The sequence below is a fragment of the Crotalus tigris genome, unplaced genomic scaffold, assembly GCF_016545835.1.
Source record: "Crotalus tigris isolate CLP2741 ecotype Arizona unplaced genomic scaffold, ASM1654583v1 scf7180000017716.2861928, whole genome shotgun sequence".
Taxonomy (NCBI): Eukaryota; Metazoa; Chordata; class Lepidosauria; order Squamata; family Viperidae; genus Crotalus; species Crotalus tigris.
In genome coordinates this window covers 2,549,063-2,568,027 of record NW_024096587.1, presented here as the reverse complement: position 1 = coordinate 2,568,027, position 18,965 = coordinate 2,549,063, and the positions used below count along the sequence as shown (strand labels likewise).

Below are 18,965 nucleotides of genomic sequence, written 5' to 3'. Positions count from 1 at the left end.
TTTCAGTAGGGCACGAGCCCCCCTTTCTTACTTTGGAATCAATGTTTATTTTTTTTCTGTATAATTTATTTTTTGTAATATTATAAAGCAGTTTCTTCTTTTTGATTTTTGATTTTCTTTTACAACTTTCTAAAGTTGTATGGGAGCTCAAACATATCCACAAGTATTCCTTTAATAAATTTTAAAGGAAATTCTACCTAAAATCATGTTTCTAAACATGCTTCAGATGGAATACACAAAAGTTAAAGCTGTTCCACCTACTTGTAATACAAAATTAATGTGTTTTTGACTACTTTCAGTCTTTCTTTTCACTGAATACAGTTTTCTTAGTTGAGGCTTCTTTTATGTTTTCCATGTAAAACTCCTCACAATTCACCTTAAAACACCTGGATTTGTTTTTCCACTTCATATACATGTGGTCATAGAATTACTTTGTGGGGATGGCAAAATCTTAAGAATTAGCAAACTAAAAATTTGCTTATCTGCTTTTTATGCCTCAGCTTAAACAATGAAAAAAAGCTGCATACAGAACATTTGTTAGATAGTTGTACATATTAACAAATCCTTTGCTTATGCAATCAATCTGCATATTTCCTATTTGTATAGTGGGGGGAAGAGAATTGCATACAGTGTAGAAATCAGGAAAATCTGTTGTGGGAAAAGGAAAAAGTATAGAATTACTGCAACTCTGATTTATTTTTGTAGTTTAAATTCTCTTCATAAAATTGAATAAAACACAGCCAAATATTTTTAATAATGAGAATCTGGATCAGATTCAATGTGATTTTTAAAAGTTAGTTTAAGCTGTTTAATCAATTTTTGGCTCTCTCTAACCAAACTGAACCCCATAATATCTAATTGCCATCTGTAAGATATTAATTGTACATCTGTTTTGTTCCAATGTAAACCAAGTTTGGGGGTGATGACATCATTTTTGAAGAGTTGGTTCTCCAATGCCTGGTATTCTGGAATTTCACTATAGCTTTTGGTCCCAAGTCCGAAAGAAGGTGCTTGAAAAATATTTATCAGTTTAAACCCACTTGCTTGTCTTCTTGTAAAACACTTTTTTTCTAAACTAAAGAGATAAAGGTAGTCCTTGATTTCCAACCATTCATTTAGTAGCTGTTCAATGTTACAACAGCACTGAAACAAGTGACTTATGACTGGTCCTCACACTTATGACCACTGTAGTGTCCCCACAATCATGTGATCAAAATTCTGGCACTTGGCAATTAACATATATTTATTGTGGGTTGCAGTGTGTTGGGGTCATATGACCTTTCGAGTGGGCTTCTCGTAAGCAAAGGAAATGGAGGGAAGACGGGTTCATTTAATGACCGTGTGATGCAACTACAGTAGTTGTTCACTTAATAACCATGGCTAAAAAAAGTTATAAAATTGGTTGCAACTCATTTAACCAACATCTTGCTCAGCAACAAAAATTCTGGCCTCATAAGTCAAGGAGTACTATAACAGCTTTGAACTAGAAACAGAAGAAAGAAATTGTGACTCAGAGTGTCATTCAATTCTGTTGAGGAGTAATCCATAAACATCAGTGACAATAACGCCTTGGGACACGGTATTATTTCTTCGGGAAATCTTATTGTTTATGAAAGTTTCAGTGAAAAAAAAGATAATTATGTTTTTAGTCGTCTTATAGTGTTAATTATTTAGAAATAAGATCCTGATTACATTTAGATATGAAATGTTTCTTGCATTACAAAATTTCAACTTAATGAGATTGTTGCTCGAGTTCCATTAATGTCATTAAAATCCTCTGACAATCTCTATGCTTTTCCAAAAATAAAAATATATTTTAAAAACAAAGTGAATCTTTTTCTTATAGATCCATCATCTACCTTTCCTCCCAAAATTCACTCCCTGGGAAATATCTGGTGAGCTGTAGGTTATTAGTACATAAATACATATATAAAGTCATATTGGTCAATGACATGGAAGAATTAATTCTATGCTCTTAAAAATGTTCAGGTCCTCTAGTGTTCCAGAGTTTCATAGAAGGCATATGTTCCTCACTGAAATCACACTCCTGTACTATAAGACTTGGCATATCGTGCATCAAGAAAGTAACTTTTAGTGGTAATTTTAATTGAAAAAAATAGCATGGGAAAAAAGAATTACTACCTCTCTGAGGTTGCATTTCTGAATCAATGTGGTGCCAATGAAATAAACAAATGGGATGTTAGTCATGAAATATTTATACCATATCTAGTTTGGCCTTAAAAATCTATGAAGTTTTAAGGATCCTGCTGGAAGATATATGTGTGTGTGTGTGTGTGTACATACATACATACACACATTGGATATTAACTAACATGCAATGAAATTTCCCTCTGCATTTGTCAAACTGTTGCTTGTGATACCTTCCCAGCTATTTGAAAAGCAAAGGTGAGACTTTTTTCTACAGCAGTCGCTTTTGTGATTTTGGGAGACTATAATTGCAATTTTGTGTCAGACTTCCTCTCTCAATCTTTTTCACAAGGAATTGAAGTTACTTTCATTCCAAAGAGGTTGTAATATGATGTAAAAGATGCAATATAATGTGAAATAAAGTTTTATTGCTGCCATTTTTATGTATTAACAGCTTTTAAATGTCTTGCTATTCTTTTATGAGGTTACTATATAGTTACCATACTATTTTCTCAATACTGTTATAGAAGAGAAGCATATTTGTGTATATGGACATAGGTAGTTTGTGTAATTTTAAACCAGGAATTTGTATAAGAGTTCTACCATGTGATATGAACCTCCATGAATAAAATCTGTGTAATTTACTATTTGGATTATCAACTGGCAAGGCCTCTAATGTCAGAGCCCCTTGACAAAACTGAAGGCCATCTCTTGAGGATATTTTAATTTAGATTCTTACAGAAGATGGACCTGGATAACCTAAAAGACCTCAAAGTATGATTGTTAGATGGAGTAGACGAAAAGAAATAACTGTGATAGATTTTCTTTTCAGTTTTTGAGCCCCATTTGAGTCTAACAAAATGTATACTTTAAGGAATATTGCATTAGTTAGAAGCAGCACTTATTTATAAGTCATTTGAAAGATTGGTTAGTATTCAGAGCCCTTATAAAATACTACTAAATTTAGTACTCAGCCCAGAAGCTGATCATAATGTAGAAACATCTGGGAATAAGAGATCATCCAATTGCAATGAAGGGCATCATCACAAAGGACTTTTCCTTTTCTCTTAATGTGGAGATTAGAAGTGGAAATATTGTTTAGGAGCTCAGTCTCATGCAAGCATTTGGCTCTGCGAATAGGCACTTTGAGCAGCAAGAAGTTGCTCTTTAATACTAGACATTCTCTGCTTTTGGATCTCCTGAATTGTGTAAGACTTTTGTAGAAAAAAACAAGCAAGGCATTTGGAGAATCTTTAGATTTCCTCTTTTGCAATTACTCAGCCTTCAATATAATTGCATACAAAGTAAAAGTGATCTATTTGGTAAGTGAATAAAGTCAAGATTTTAGCAAGCGAGTTCTGAACTGGAAACCACATTTTGTGCATGCCACCTTTGCTTGAGCAGCCAAAAGAACAGTTGCTAATAGCCTGCAGGGTACTAACTAGTCACATGGTGTTGGCTTCCTTCCTGGTTTTTCAGCTGCCAAATTACATTTAAAGCAGCTAAAAATACATTAAATATTTTCCTTTCCTTATATTACTTGACTATATCAGCAGTTGCTGTGGCTGCTATGAGCATGTTATTTGATAACCAAGAGGAGGACAGAAGGTTATCAGTGCAGATATTAATACATGGCACATCTAATCAAGTGTGTAAATGCCACAAGTTTCAGGTCCAAGGATATTCACAAAAAAATGAGTAGCTAAAATATATTCCACGCTCTGATTTATGCCCCAAAATGCACTGGGATCTCTTATACAATCTTACTGCTGGGAGAAAAGCTACCCAAGTTGCAAAAGATATATTCCCTTGATTCTCGCTTTAAAAGGTAGCTCTTGGGAAGTTGAGAAGAAAGTCACCTTTTTTTCATCTGTGCCCTTATCCGGATCTAAATTTCTTCCCTTCAAATTTGCTATTAATTTGTACACTATAGAAAGCACTTCAATAACAATAGCAACCTCTTTATTATGATCTTTGACCAGCATTCCTTCAGAAAACCCATTATCAAAAATTATCCTAAAAGAAAAGAACAACATATCCAAGTCAAAGTTTGTACCACTGCATGGCTCAGTGAAGATATTTGGCAATGTGAATTATAAGTCAACGTCCTTTAAAAAAATCATGTATGTAAAGTTTGTATGACCCTCAGTTTTGGAAAGAGCACGTCTCAGAATATCATACAAAAGACACCATAAGTAGATGTAGGCAAGAGTTTTTGTCTCCTTAGAGTCACAAGGACAATGTTTCTGAGAATAAGGAGTCTCATGAAATCTTCCCACCAATAATGCAGAAAGAAGAGCATTAAAACAAATTCTAGGAAAAACCCCTGTATATTTACTCAGAATTAGATTGTGTAAATACCCTGCAGGAAACAGCTTACATATGACAATAAATTCCAGGAAGAGTAGTAGTGAGAGCATCCTCATGATCAGTGTTCTTGGTTCATTACCATTAATTGGCCTATATATTCAAAAGAAAGACTACATAATTCCTCCATATCAACAAGATTGATAGCTGTCTATCAACAACAAAAGCAAAAGTCCTTTAGGATCAAACACAATTTTGATAAAGCAACACCCATCACATAGATATCAGCAATGCATGGCTTGGAAATAACACATCCAAATATTGCAAAGAATGTTGTAATGGAGTTGGGTAGTATTATTACAGAAACAATTTGTTCTAATATGCCAAATAAAGGAAGGGTTTGGAGATTTTGTAGCTTTGGTTAACTATCATACTTTTTCCAATCAATATTTTTTTCCTGCTAAGCAGAAGACATTATTTATTACAGTTTTGTCTAGGCAGAGTTTTTTTTAAGGCAAGCAGGATATAAGGGGAATTCTAGTTTATAGGGCATGTAACAGCAGAAGGGCATCACTAGGAACAAGCAAAAGTGCCATTGGGTTGGGTGTTAAATTCCTGAAGTAGCTCCATATAATTGAAAGAGGGTTTTCCAATTGCACAGCTCACACACATGTGTCATAATTGAGCAATGACCTTTTCGTACATTTGAATAAACTTTGGATTGAAAAAAAGAGTCTTTGAATAACAGATGAACAGATCTAGAAAACCCAGCTTAGACTCTACCAATTTTAACTAATCCTGATCTTTCCCCCAGTTCCATCTGATCAAGAATAGAGGCACAGTAGGGGGATATGGGAGAGATGGCTGCAGTTTTTGGCACTTTATAAGAAAACTTGCTAACCAAAAGATGACCATTCTGGATGTAGCAAGGTTCCAGTTCGGTTGTACTATACTGTTTTTTGATCTGCTCTGTGTCAGATCATGCCACAAATGTGGGCCGGTGGACAAAGGTGAGACTAGGTAAACTTTTCGAATTAATTAAAACTAAAAAAGGAACACTCAAAAGATATACACTGTAAACTGAAGATCTAAACTGCAGTCAAAATTGTATGTCTATAGGGTGCAAATGCATACTGTAATGCGGTTGTTTTTCTGACTCCCATTTTAGACTCTCTTTAGCCACTACACCACCCTTAAATTGCCATCTCTGCATTTACATTGCTATTAAATAAAAATATTTCAAATTCTGCACATATGCAACAATGCCTTGTATGTTTCTGAGAATTTATTTCTGTTGTTTACAATATATAGTTTTTATTAAAAATATATAGAAGGAATTCAATGATCTTAATAAAATGAGCAATAAAGGAAAAGATAAATGATAAGTGAACTAAAGTGACCAACATAATATGACCACTAATATATCTAATGGAACCAAAGTGTTTGGCTAAGTCAATTCCATAGATAATATTCTACCTTCATACTGGTACCACTGAAGAAGACCCATTTGGAAGTGTTCTTAGTACTTTGTATTCAAAGGCAAAAAGATGCTTTGGAGCACTGAGGTATAAATGTGGCACCTGACTGCATTGCTTAGGTCAACTGTAACTTTTCCTGCATGGATCCACAGCTTACCACTCTAGAAAAAGGCCCTTTTGATCCAAAATATTTTTGGGTATTTGAATCCACAGCAATGCACAATCATATGTACTCTGAAACAACAAAGTGGTCTTTCCCACTTCCTCACCTGAACTACAGTAGGCTGAAAGATTTTGTAGATTTGGGGGAGGAAAGCAAAACATACTATTCTGCCAGGTGGGATCATAATCCTAAGAGCACTAGATTGCTTTCAGGTCTAATATACCCTCTCAGAGCCTAAATAGTTTATCTGTGCTACAGATTTCAATTGTTTTAATATCATTTTAATTTCCTGATGACTTCTTTTAATCATGTAGAATTTTCTGCAGCCGTGTGTCTAATTGCTTCTCTTTGCTTTATTTGATTTTGCATTTTTAATTATTTAGTTGCAAATACTGACCTAGATTTCTATTTTTGAGACAGAAAGTATATATAGTGTTTTCAATAAAACAAAAAAGGTCTGGGAAATTTATTTTGCAGAAAATGCTTAACACCTGCAATGGAGTATAATTATTCAGGAATAAATCATAATACTCAGGAATAAATCATAATAATCTTAACTAATTGCTGAAATTTTCTTTAAAGCAACAGAAAAGGAAAAAAAAAGTTTAGCTTCTTTCTTACCACTCAGGAGAAGGCAGGGATCCCTTAACCCAGTGTTTCACAAACTTGACAATTTTAAGGCATGAGGACTTCAACTCCCAGAATTCCGCAGCCAGCAACGCTGGCTGTGGAATTCTGGGAGTTGAAGTCCACATGCCTTAAAATTGTCAAGTTTGGGAAACACTGCCTTAACCAATGTTAGGATTTTCCGGTGACCATTTAGAATTTCATCCCTGAATATTATATTATTTAAGAATGTAAATCCTCAAAGGATCTTGTGACAAACAGACTGGAAATATTGCCAGTTTCCCCAGGAAATATATCAGCAAAGGTTTATTTCAGAAGTGGCCTTTGCTAAAGTCAGGGATCATCTAACAGGGCGGGTATGTTCCTTGGCAGTGACAAGACGTAGCCAGGCCCAGCAGGGAGGCTAGGTGGAAACCATAAGCATACAAACAAGCAACATCATCAGAGGATTATAAATGGCATGGGATGGGAGGTAGCAATAGCTCAACTACTTGGAAGAACATCCATTGATCAACTGAAAAAAAAAAACATTATGAGCTCAATCTGGTGATTCATTAGACAGGCTTTAAAACGGCATGTCTCTCTTCATGAAACAGATCATATAGGTTCATACTTTTAGCACTGTTGACTCCAATCAACTCTTAAATTTTAGGCAGAGGAAGGCTTTCCTAGCTAGGTCAGGTACAAAATTTGTGCCTAACCATGGATTTAGCTTGGAAACAACTGAATAGAAAGTATGTGCATATGAAACAACAGGCCTCCCCTCTACCACAGGGGAGGTAGCCCAGATAAGAATAGCCCCTTTGAATGGCTATAAAAGCTCTATGTTACAAATTTTCCCTATTTCTGAAACTAGTAGCTGGACTATTCTGTTTTATATCTTTGCCTGACTGTCAAGAGACTTAGGAGTTTCATGAATTCAGCTGGATGCCAGATGTCTCTTATGACACTCTGAAGCTATTCCGTTGCCACCCATCTGCTGCCTCTTATAAAAGTGGCTCACCTTGCTGTTTTTGCATGGTGGTGAAATCTTCAAAGGTGAGCGTGCGCACAGGAGGCCTCCAAAATGCGTATGTTTCCATAATGGCCTCCAGGCCAGTTCTGCAAGATGAAAAAACAAGAGAAGAGGGAAGGAAGGTTAAAAACGTCAGTGAAGATGTATTTCTCCTTTAGCAAGTAAGAAAAAGCGTGATTTTCTCTACCAACTTGACAAACGTTAATTTTATCATCCTATATTTCTAATGACACAATATCCATCTTTCTAGTTTCCTCTGTAAAATGAGAGAGAATGAGTATCCTTTCCCCCCACTTTTCATAATTGAAATGGCCCCAGAATATTAGGTCTGAACTACATGTCCACCTGAAGCAAGACAAAGAATTCAATGCAGTTTATGTGGGGGGGGGGGAAGTGGGAGCTGATGATATGCCACAGAACAAAATCAGGAGCAGTGATGAACTGGGAATGTGTTCACGGTTTAGGGTGGCTTCTTCACACCAAATAACATGAAAGAAGTATTAAGAAAAGAGAGTAATTCAATAGTAATTCTGCTATTATTCAATCATTTGTTGTTTGCTTTCTTTCCTCTCCTCTGTCTTCTTTCTTTTGGTTCATTAACTTTAAGAATGTGCTCACCTTCCATTTCTGGAGTTCAAGGTCCCTAAAGTCCCTTTGCTGATGAAAAGACAGGTTTTTTTCAGCTAAAAAGGAATGGAGCTAACATTCCAAAGTTACCCCTGAAGCAAGGACATAGTTGGCAAAAATGTAGGATTTTAATAGTTAATTTAAGAGTGGAGAAATTGCCCGAGTGTTGTTGTTGTTGTTAATTGCAAAGTCGTGTCCGACCCATCACAACCCTATGGACAATGTTCCTCCAGGTCTTCCTGTCCTCTACCATCTTCTGGAGTCCATTTAAGTTCACACCTACTGCTTCAGTGACTCCATCCAGCCATCTCATTCTCTGTCGTCCCATTCTTCTATTGCCCTCAATCTTTCCCAGCATTAGGCCCTTCTCAGTGAGTCCTTCCTTCTCATTAGGTGGCCAAAGTATTTGAGTTTCAACTTCAGGATCTGGCCTTCTAAAGAGCAGTCGGGGTTGATCTCTTCTAGGACTGACCGGTTTGAACGCCTTGCAGTCCAAGGGACTCGCAGGAGTCTTCTCCAGCACCATAGTTCAAAGGCCTCAATTCTTTGGCGCTCAGCCTTTCTTATGGTCCAACTTTCACAGCCATACATTGCAACTGGGAAAACCATGGCCTGGACTATACGCACTTTTGTTGGCAGGGTAATGTCTCTGCTTTTTAGTATGCTGTCTAGATTTGCCATAGCTTTCCTCCCCAGGAGCAAGCGTCTTTTAATTTCTTGGCTGCAGTCCCCATCTGAGGTGATCTTTGAGCCCAGAAAAATAAAATCTGTCACTACCTCCATTTTTCCCCATCTATTTGCCAGGAATTGAGAGGGCCGGATGCCATGATTTTGGTTTTCTTAATGTTGAGTTTCAAGCCAAATTTTGCACTCTCCTTCTTCACCCACATCAAGAGGCTCTTTAGTTCCTCTTCACTTTCTGCCATTAGAGTGGTATCATCTGCATATCTTAGGTTGTTGATATTTCTCCCGGCAATCTTAAGTCCATGCCCTAGTGTATTAGCTGTTAAATGTCTGCAAGCAGCAGTTGGGAATAGGAATACAGAATGTTTCATCCCAGATATTCTCAGTAAAATGACCACCCAGAACTCAATGAGAATTTAATACAAAAAATGTTTAGATTGCTAAAGATAACTGAAGCCATTATATGCAAAGTTCACACAGTGGAAAATGAGAAATACTACAAATATGGCGATGCAACAAGACTTTAATTAATTTCTTTACACATACTATTTATGTGATATCAGTATAAACAAATTCATATGATAATATAGAGTTTGCCAACATTTCTTCTTTTTTCAGATTGGGGAATCACAGGAAACAGGTATTCATCCATCTCATCAGAGCCTGCTGGTGTATATTGTTTAACTTTGCATACAGTGTTTCCGCTTTTTGTTTGAAAAATGCAGCAAAATTTAAATGTAACCCAGATGATTCCAATGTTCACAAAACCCAATTACATCATGTCATTACTAAATCTACAAGACATGTTCAGAGTCTCCATGGAAATTATTGAATATTTGAGTTACAAACCAAGGAAAAACTTCTTTTATATAACTTGGCTCACGTATACTATTAAGCTATTGATTAAGATACAACACACACTCCAATTCTGATGCTTATTCTATGACAAACTCTATTTTTCATGCTTTTATTAGTGATAGCCTGGAAGGAAAAAAAAGAGAGAAAAATATGCACAACTCTAGTTTGGTCTCTGATTTTCTTGGAGGAGGTGGAAGACCACTACATTGTAATAACAGGTAATATAAAAGGATCCTGGGGTACCAAAATGGTGAATGATATATGATATATTTCTTTGTTTCAGTAATACCTTCCATATGGTCCTCCTCCCCTGTGGCTTACAACCATCATTGTTCTCTGACTCCTCCTTCTAAGCTCCAAACTGACACTTTCAGACATATCTGATCAGAAATAAATGCCATATTCCCAATGCATTCAGTGGGACTTTCCCCAAGACACATGTATAAAGACTGGACCCTAAAAAGTCTTTTCCAGAGTAGAGTGTCCCATAAAATAGCACATGTACATAGGTACATGTGCCATTCATTCACTGGACTACATTTATGTGAAGTTACAATTATAACATGTCAGCCTTTCCCAGATAAAAAGGAGCTTCTGATGAAGGAAAGCTTTACAAATGAGATTGAAATGAGCTCTAAGATTGGGGGTAAAAATTGCTACAGAGTAATTGCCAATCAAGGTTTTTCTTCAAGATGAAGAATTTGTTTAAGTATATGAAGCTAAGCCTAAAACTAACTCTTTGTGAGCACCTTTTAGAAACTAAGACCACAAGGAAACCCCATTTGCTTTTTTAAAAGCCTGCCAGCTCATTTATTTTTGCCTTTTTTATATTCGTAAATCCATGTCCATTCTCTCACACAGTGGCTTCTTGCCACAAAACAAAAAGCTGATGAGTGTTGCTTAGTAAGAATACTGCAATCATGGAAAGTAAAGCATACACTCATGAAAATCCTATTAGTTCTGATTTAATACTTGAGATTTGTCTCTAATATCCAGTGTTTGAATTGTACTTAAAATTCTGTTACTATGGATTGTTTGTTATGAAGGCCCAGCATCACAGGAGGATTTGTATTTAACAGTCCTTGAGCAGTTGACTAGCATATTGCTTTGAAATAATCTTGGATGTGCTAAAATGAAACCAAGCCAAATCTTTGCAGAAAGCTTAATAACCAGATCTAGGCTATGGATGTTTTTCTACTTGTATGAAAATATCATTTCCTAATAGTTTGCAAAGTTTCAGTTTGACCTTGCAATGTGTTAGCAAATATAAATTCAGTGTGATACTTTGTCTGGCAAAAGTATGCTCTTGTATTTAATTTTTAATAAATACTTTTCCAGATGTTTATACTAAAAAGGCAAAGAGAATTCACATTTCATTTACAAACTATAACTGTATATGTTCAAAATTATTAAGATGAATGAGAGATAGACTTGGGGAAATAGATAAAGTGGAGATGAATGATAAAGAGCTGGTGTGGAAAAATGATGTTATCCCCCCTGGTGAACTACAGTATAGCATCATCCAGCTCTTTCTGAAATGATATGGCTTTAATACAAACAGGCTTTATATCACCAAAGCATTCTTCTAGAGGAGCATAACAGGATGGAAAACTAAGGTCAGAGAGAATTTTTAGCATCAACTCTACGTTAATAGGAAAGAAACTGGAAAAGCCATTTTTACATTACACATTAAAGCTACTCTGATCACATAATTTTCATTATTATTTGCCTTATTTATTCTGGGCTTTGGATTCATTTCTCTGTATGAATTTAATTAAATCATTTCACTAAATGAAAAGCTATTGCTCACATATGAAAAGAGGCTGTACAAATAAATGAGAAAGAGTTCCCAAACTTCAAGGGCCATAAGCGATTGCATAGGAAATTACGCTGAAATTAAATCCAAACAAAACAAAGGTGCTGTTAGTGAGGTGAAAACTGAACTCCAAGACTGAATTGAAGCCTGAACTGGATGGAGTTACATTCCCCAAGATAGCCTATTTATTTATTTATTTATGAGATTTATATACCGCTTTAAGTGCAAGCACTCTCTAAGCGGTGTACACCAGTAAGCAATGTATGTATATATTTTACATTGCCCCCAACAATCTGGGTCCTCATTTTACCTACCTTGGAAGGATGGAAGGCTGAGTCAACCTTGAGCCGGTGAGATTTGAACCGCTGACCTGCTGAACACAGTCAGCTAAAGTGGCCTGCAGTACTGCACTCTAATTGCTGCGCCACCTCGGCTCATATAAAAATCAAAATCTAGATTCCTTGACCCATAGGCGTCATTTGATTTGCAGATGGCAATGAGAATATTTTCACAATTATGGCTAGTGTAGAAACTGCAGCACTTCCTGAACTAGATTGAACTTAGTGGGTAGCTGTGCTTTGGTTTATGGCTCAAATGCCATAGTGCATTTTTTCTGGGGCTTCTCTTGAAAAATGTCCAAGGTGGTGTAAAATATGGCAATCAAGGTCAGGAATGATACAGTGCCTGCTTTAAAAGATTTAAACTGACTCCTAATAGCTGAAATAGATTATTAGTTGCCTACTGTAAGGTTCTAGTTTTGCCCTTTACATCCCTTAATGGCTTATGTCAGTGGTGGCGAACCTAGGCACGCGTGCCAGAGGCAGCACTTGAAGCCCTCTCTGTGGGCACGCGTGCTGTCACCACAGCCCCACCTCTCCCGTGGCCCCCACCTTACCAGCAGCCCCCCCGGAGGAGTAGCCCCCAGGTGTGGCCCGTGCAGAGCAGCGCAGCCAAGGACATGGCAGCCGGGCAGCAGGGATAAGACTCCGCCCTCGCTCCTTGTCGTGTGCAAATGATGCTGCAGGGAGCGGGCAGAGGGCGTGGTTGCCATGGTGCTGCTGGGCCACCTGGGGAATCTGCGGCAGGCCATGGAGGGAGTGGTTGGTGCTGTGGGTGGGTGGGCGAGGCAGGACAGGGAGTGGAGTGGGGGCAGAGGTCGGGGCGGGAGGGAGCGGGGAGGTTTTTGGGCACTCAATCTCTAAAAGGTTCGCCATCACTGGCTTATGTTTTAATTACCTGAACCAACCCAATTACCTAACTCAGCTGGAGAGGGTCCTCAGAAGAAGCCTCTGTTGCTGGAAGTTTGGCTGTTGGTATGTAAGAAAAAAAAATACCCATTTTGCTCCAATTCTCCCTGAATTTAGGAAGAGGACAATAATGTGTGTCTTTCACTAAACTTTTAATTATTTTAAGGATGGATTTTGGCTTGGATTTTGATTTAATTGCATCAATTTTAATCATTGTGCTTCATTTTTTAATGTTATAAACCTCCTGAAGTATTGGGATATTTATGGTAGAAATTGAGAAATAAGTAAATGAATAAACATCATTCCATTATCTACTATTCTTTAACCTTAGGTGATTCTTCAAGCAATCAATTGTTTAGAAAGGACAGGATGTAATATTGCAACTCTGCTAGACTGAGTTGTCTTCTCTGACTACCAGAGAAGACATGCAAAGCCCAACTACCAAGTCTAGGACTATATTACATTAGGTCTCTTCCTTGGTCTAGTGCAGAATCATACATGTCTTGTTTCTTTTAAAATTGATTTATGTATCTAAATATTTCATCTTAACAAGTTTTATTTGTTTTAGAAACCTATTTGGCCACCCACTTTATGTACTGTAACTCACAATGAAAGCAGTAAAAACATTTCAAAAGCAATACGAATCAATGTCAAAAAACATCTTTCAGTGCCCTAAAAGGAATTGGAAGCCTCAGCCTATTCCAATTCTTGAGGGAAGTATTCAATTTAACAGGGTTGTGTGGGATAAGTGGACTATATGGATAAACTAAAGCCATGTATGAGTGCCAATTGCACACCTTACAAATGCTACACTAGCTAATTAAAAAAATAAAACCACACACTGAGAGCAAACAGACCTCAACTCCCTTTCAGCAAAGGAAAAAAAACAAATTACTAAATAGAAAAGGTTGATGAAAAAAAGAAAAAGAAAATACATTCTCTTTTTTTGATACATATTACTCATATTGCATGCTCAGAAAACATAGGGAGAGAAACCCAGAGAAAAAGAGAGAGATTTAAAAGGAACAAAACTTGGAAATGGAAGAGAAGAGCTTAATAAGTTATCACTATTTTTTGTCTTTGTGATCCTTGGTTCCCTCTACATAGTCAAATACATTTGTATGCGTCATTTTAACTTAGCAGCTGCTGTACTTTAATGCCTCTCCTGATCATTGCTTCATAGCCACAAAATCTTATTTTAATGAAAAATTAAATGGTGGAACTTCCTTGTGGCCACTTCCAAATGTGAGTCAGAACATATGTGTTGCTGGAAATTTTGCAATTAGGAGAAAAATAGAGAATAATAACCTAGACGTTTAGTGATTTTACAAATGGCCAGCCATAAAATGGTGGCAACTGAAAGAAAAGAGGACAGGTACACTGGCATATCCTGGACAAAACAATACTATATGCCTAGATCTGTTGATTTGCAAACATGGCCCCCTTCACTCTTTAAAACATTCTGTATTTGAAGTTTGTCTCCTAAGAATATCTTCAGCTTACGACCATTTATTTAACAATGATTCAAACTTATCATGGCCTCAGATAAAATGACTTACAACCACTCTTCAAATTTATGACTGTTATACCACCCCCATGATCATGTCAATTTGGGCACTTGGCAACTAGATCACGTTTACAACAGTTGCAGCATTTTGTGATTTCTGGTCCTGCGCAGCAGCGCAGCAGTTGAGGGGTTGGTGGCTCCGTGCCCTTCGGCTGAGTTTCTTCCTGTTAGGGGACCCTAAATGGGCCAGAAGCTGCCCCGCAAAGAAGGAAGGAAGTCCCGGGGACCACGGAGAGATGGCGGTTGACCCGATCAGTCCAGGAGACGCCTTCCAGAAACCAACAGGAGAAAGGCTAGCTTAATTTCAGAGTCCAGCCCAAGCTGCAAGCAACCAAAGTCAAAAGCACTATTTTAAGCTGATTGTAAACAACGCGTTTGAATCTGGGTAAGAACATCAATTTTCTGTATCCTACTTATCAACTTTTCTGAAGAAAAAAATCTCAAGAAGCTAAAAACCTCCGAAAGTGAAGGAGGGGGATTTTTGCCCCACCCTTTTACTAACAGAAGTGGCAAATTAAATCTTTTATGGAGGACCAAAATGTATTGAAATGAAATGAAGTGACTATAAAACCTAAATTTGGATAAGTTTGAAATTACTGAATGGTTAAGATTCTCATTTTAAAGGCAATTTGTTCATTTTGAAAATTTGAAAAATAAACGTGCTGACATCTAGTGGTGGATGGAGACTATGACAGCTATGGCCTTCATGCAGGACTTGGCAAAATCTGGAAAAAAACTAATTTCTACTTGTGACTTTCAAAGCTCTAACAATAGAGAACAGCTGTGACAAAAAAGAAAACAATCTGGGCTGCAGACAAAGTGAGACTTATAAACTTCAGGGAACAAAAAAAAACTTTTTTGAACTTTCTCGATTACAAGTATCTATTTAACTCTGACCCCAAAGCTATTTGCAGAGAAAAAAAAATTTGGATTCTTGGTCATCATGGAAAATCAGAGATTTATAGAAAGAACATCAAGAAAAAATAAATACTTTTCAAGAGGAGACATATGATATGATTCAACTAATTCAAATAACAATGATTTCAAACCACAAAGAAATCCAAAATAACTTTGAAAATATAAACCAATTCATCTCCAATTTAACTTTACAACAAAAAAATCCCAGGAAACAAAAACAGAAAAGGAACATATAAAACAGACAAATGAATACAAATTTAAGGATAGAGATTGAAAGATGGAACCTAACAAAACAAAGAAGTATGATTTAACCCAAGTGGAAAAAAATTTACAAGAAATACTGGATTTGAAAAAACAACTTATACTTTAACACCACAAAACAAATTTGAGGATAAGAAAAATGATTGGACAAAATGAACTGCAGAGATGCTAGGAAAAACACTAGAACTGGAAAGGCAAAAAATGACAAGAGAAGCAGAGAGAAAAAGAAAGAAAAAGATTTTCAACAAAAATGAATGGGCAAATGCCTCTTACAAAGATATTGTACTTGACTTATCTTTTATATTTACAGTAAGATCTACAAGAATATGGAAAGATTCTTTGATTCAGCAGAACATATTGATTAAAAAAGATACTGGGCAAAAGAAAAAGACTAAAGTGAAAATTAAGAAAATAGACGATGGGGCCTATCAGAGAGAATATTTTAAAAAGAAATACCTGTTCGAATATGGTTAAAGAAATAGAAAGTAACATAGCACTTTCTTTTTCTTTCTTTTTATTTTATTTCTTTATATGAGTAATATAAAAGAGTTGGAATGGCTTATATAAAGGAAATGTTTTAGATATTTAAAGGTGATTGACTTTAAGAAAATTACAATGGATTAAAAATGTTTTAAATAAGAGTTAAAAGACTAGAGGACTAGATTTATTAAATGGAATATTTAAAGATTAAATATATTTTTAATTATGGTAAAAAAAGAATGAAAAATATTTGGAAATAAATATGTATTAGCTTATAGGAAATAGGGATTTTAAGTAGCATACTATCCTTTTATTTTTTAATTCTTATTCTTTTTTTCTGTTTTTAGTCTTATTTATTCCTTAAGAAAGATAAAAGTATTGGGTTGGGTTACATGAGAAAAAATAGACTTAAATATTTAAATGTAATTAACTTTGAGAAAATCTTAACCAGTAAGAATGTTTTGAACATTGCGGGAAAAACAAATGTAAACAAGAACTGTAAACAGGATCTATGATGAGACAACCAGAATGACTAGATAGAAAAGGAATATTATATTGATGTGATTATTATCTGTAGAAATATTAGAAAATTTTTATACTCAATCTTCATTCACTAAAATAACAAGAATTTTATTAATTTAAGGTTGGTAAAAGAGAACATTATGGGAAAAAGTAAAGTTATTATGTGGATCAACAGTTAGTGAATGTTTCTTAAATGTAAACCCAGACAACACACTGTTTACTGAATATTAAGGTGATTATGTTAAAAAATTAATAAAACATATTTTTTTTAAAAAAAAAAAAAAACAGTTGCAGCATCTTGCCGTCATATGATCACTATTTGCAACCTTCCCAGCCAACTACCAACAAACTAAGTCAGTTAGGGAAATTGGATTCACTTAACAACCAGGTGGTTTGCTTAATGGCCATGATAAAATGGTCATAAAATCATATCCAATCAGGGGATAACTTGCTTAATGACCATATCACTTAGCAATCAAAATTCCAGACCTAATTGTTGTTGTAAATCAAGGATTCTCCGATTAGCAGGCTTAAGACATTATCACTGCAATTGCTTAATTGTCAGCCTCTGAGTGCTTGGTATGAATGAATCACAAGTTATCATGATTCCTAGAATTTGTAAGAAAATGTCCAAATGTAGTACATTAAGACCTTCTGGAGGTCTCATTTAACTATGCCTGAATTTAGCCAGTAATCTCTGAATCACAAGTAATTTGCATGAATAATTAAATTAGCCCTTCCCAATTTCTTGTTTTAACATCCTCAGTTCACAATAATGGCAAGTAACCTCTTCAATTTTTAAGAGGAAAGTCAGACTTTAATTTAAAAAGGAGCCTGGGATGATTAAAGCAGATAAAGGGAGGGGCAGAACAAGGTTCAGGTGCAGTTTATTGATTCCCAACATAGGTTCAGATGACTTAAATGAACAAGACTATTCTGCAAGGTGATGCATTTCAAAATATGAAAACATTCATGCTGATTTTTTTTTAATGATGATGTTTGCTGTATTTGTTTTAGAACTGTGTGACGGGGAATTGGTTAGCAGTGCAGCTAACCCATACAAATCTATCTGCTTTGCATTTGGGCTAGAGAGCAAGAATTTACATTAATATTTACAAAAGATGTATTGTACCAAAGATTAATTCAAGTAGCAGATGATAATTATATTAAACTCTGAGAAAACAGCATTACACTAAATTTTCTACCAATAAATTTAATACAATTTATTACAGGTCAGCAGATATGAAGCACCTTGCTTGACCAAACATTGCATAGAAGCAGAACTCTAAAGCTGGAAATTTTGGTCTATTTTTCCAGTGGCACTTGGATATTATAATAGCATTGTTGTAATAGCAATTAGCACTTAGACTTATATACCACTTCATAATGCTTTACAGCACTCTGTCAGCATATTGCTCCCAACAATCTGGGTCTTCATTTTACTGACCACAGAAGGTTGGAAGGCTAAGTCAAGCTTGAGACTGCAGTACTGTACTTCATTCTAATCACCATATTACCACACAGTGACTGAAAAAAAAACTCATGCACAAACTGCCTATTTCCAGTATTTCTCTGAAAATTTTCAGCCAATTGATCAACAGGTCCATCAATTCATGCACATAATATTGCTTATGCACAAGGATCAGTGAGAAACTTGTGCAATGGATGACAAGCATAGAAAATTTGGGGGAGGCAAGGGTACATGGGTGAATAGTAGTAATTAATCTCAACAACTTCCTTAACCATAAAGTGTAAGGTTAAGGTTGCTGGACTGTGTCTGTCCCTGTAGGAATCTGGGTTTACTATATCATTACTTATAAACTGCCTTGAGGAAAGTTTTATTAAAAGAGATGTGAACTCCAAAACAAATATGTTGCCATAAGTGTTGGTTGCAGAGCATTTTCGCTCCCTAATACATTGTGCATGGGGCTGGAAGAAATCTTGAAGGTCTTCTAGTCCCATAGCAGGAGATATCATCTCTTTCATCAACTGACCCACAAGAAATTGGTATGCTGAGAAGGGAAGACTGAAAGAGTTTTCTTACCTGTTTCTTCCAGAATCCCTGAACCCTTTTGCAAATGGATTTCGGTCAATTTTCAATCTGGTAATCTAGAGAACAGAAATTGATTTAGATTCCATAGTGAATAATTTATTCATCATTGTAAACGTTCACCACTCCGTATTTTTTTTTTCTTGTTGCATTGCCTATGAGACAATTAATGTATTCAAACTTATCTCCAAGCTATC

The 18,965-nt window shown here is 35.9% G+C and overlaps 1 protein-coding gene across 1 annotated transcript in view; it reads right to left on the bottom strand.

Moving 5' to 3' along the window:
* Positions 1–18,965, bottom strand: part of TBX15 (T-box transcription factor 15) — an 84,402-nt gene that overhangs the window by 5,590 nt on the left and 59,847 nt on the right. Inside the window, exons 6-7 of the mRNA XM_039338810.1 lie at positions 18,763–18,827; positions 7,727–7,824 (exon numbers count right to left, since the gene is read on the bottom strand). Coding sequence (XP_039194744.1) covers positions 7,727–7,824; positions 18,763–18,827 — 163 coding nt within the window. The remainder of the gene's footprint in view (positions 1–7,726; positions 7,825–18,762; positions 18,828–18,965) is intronic.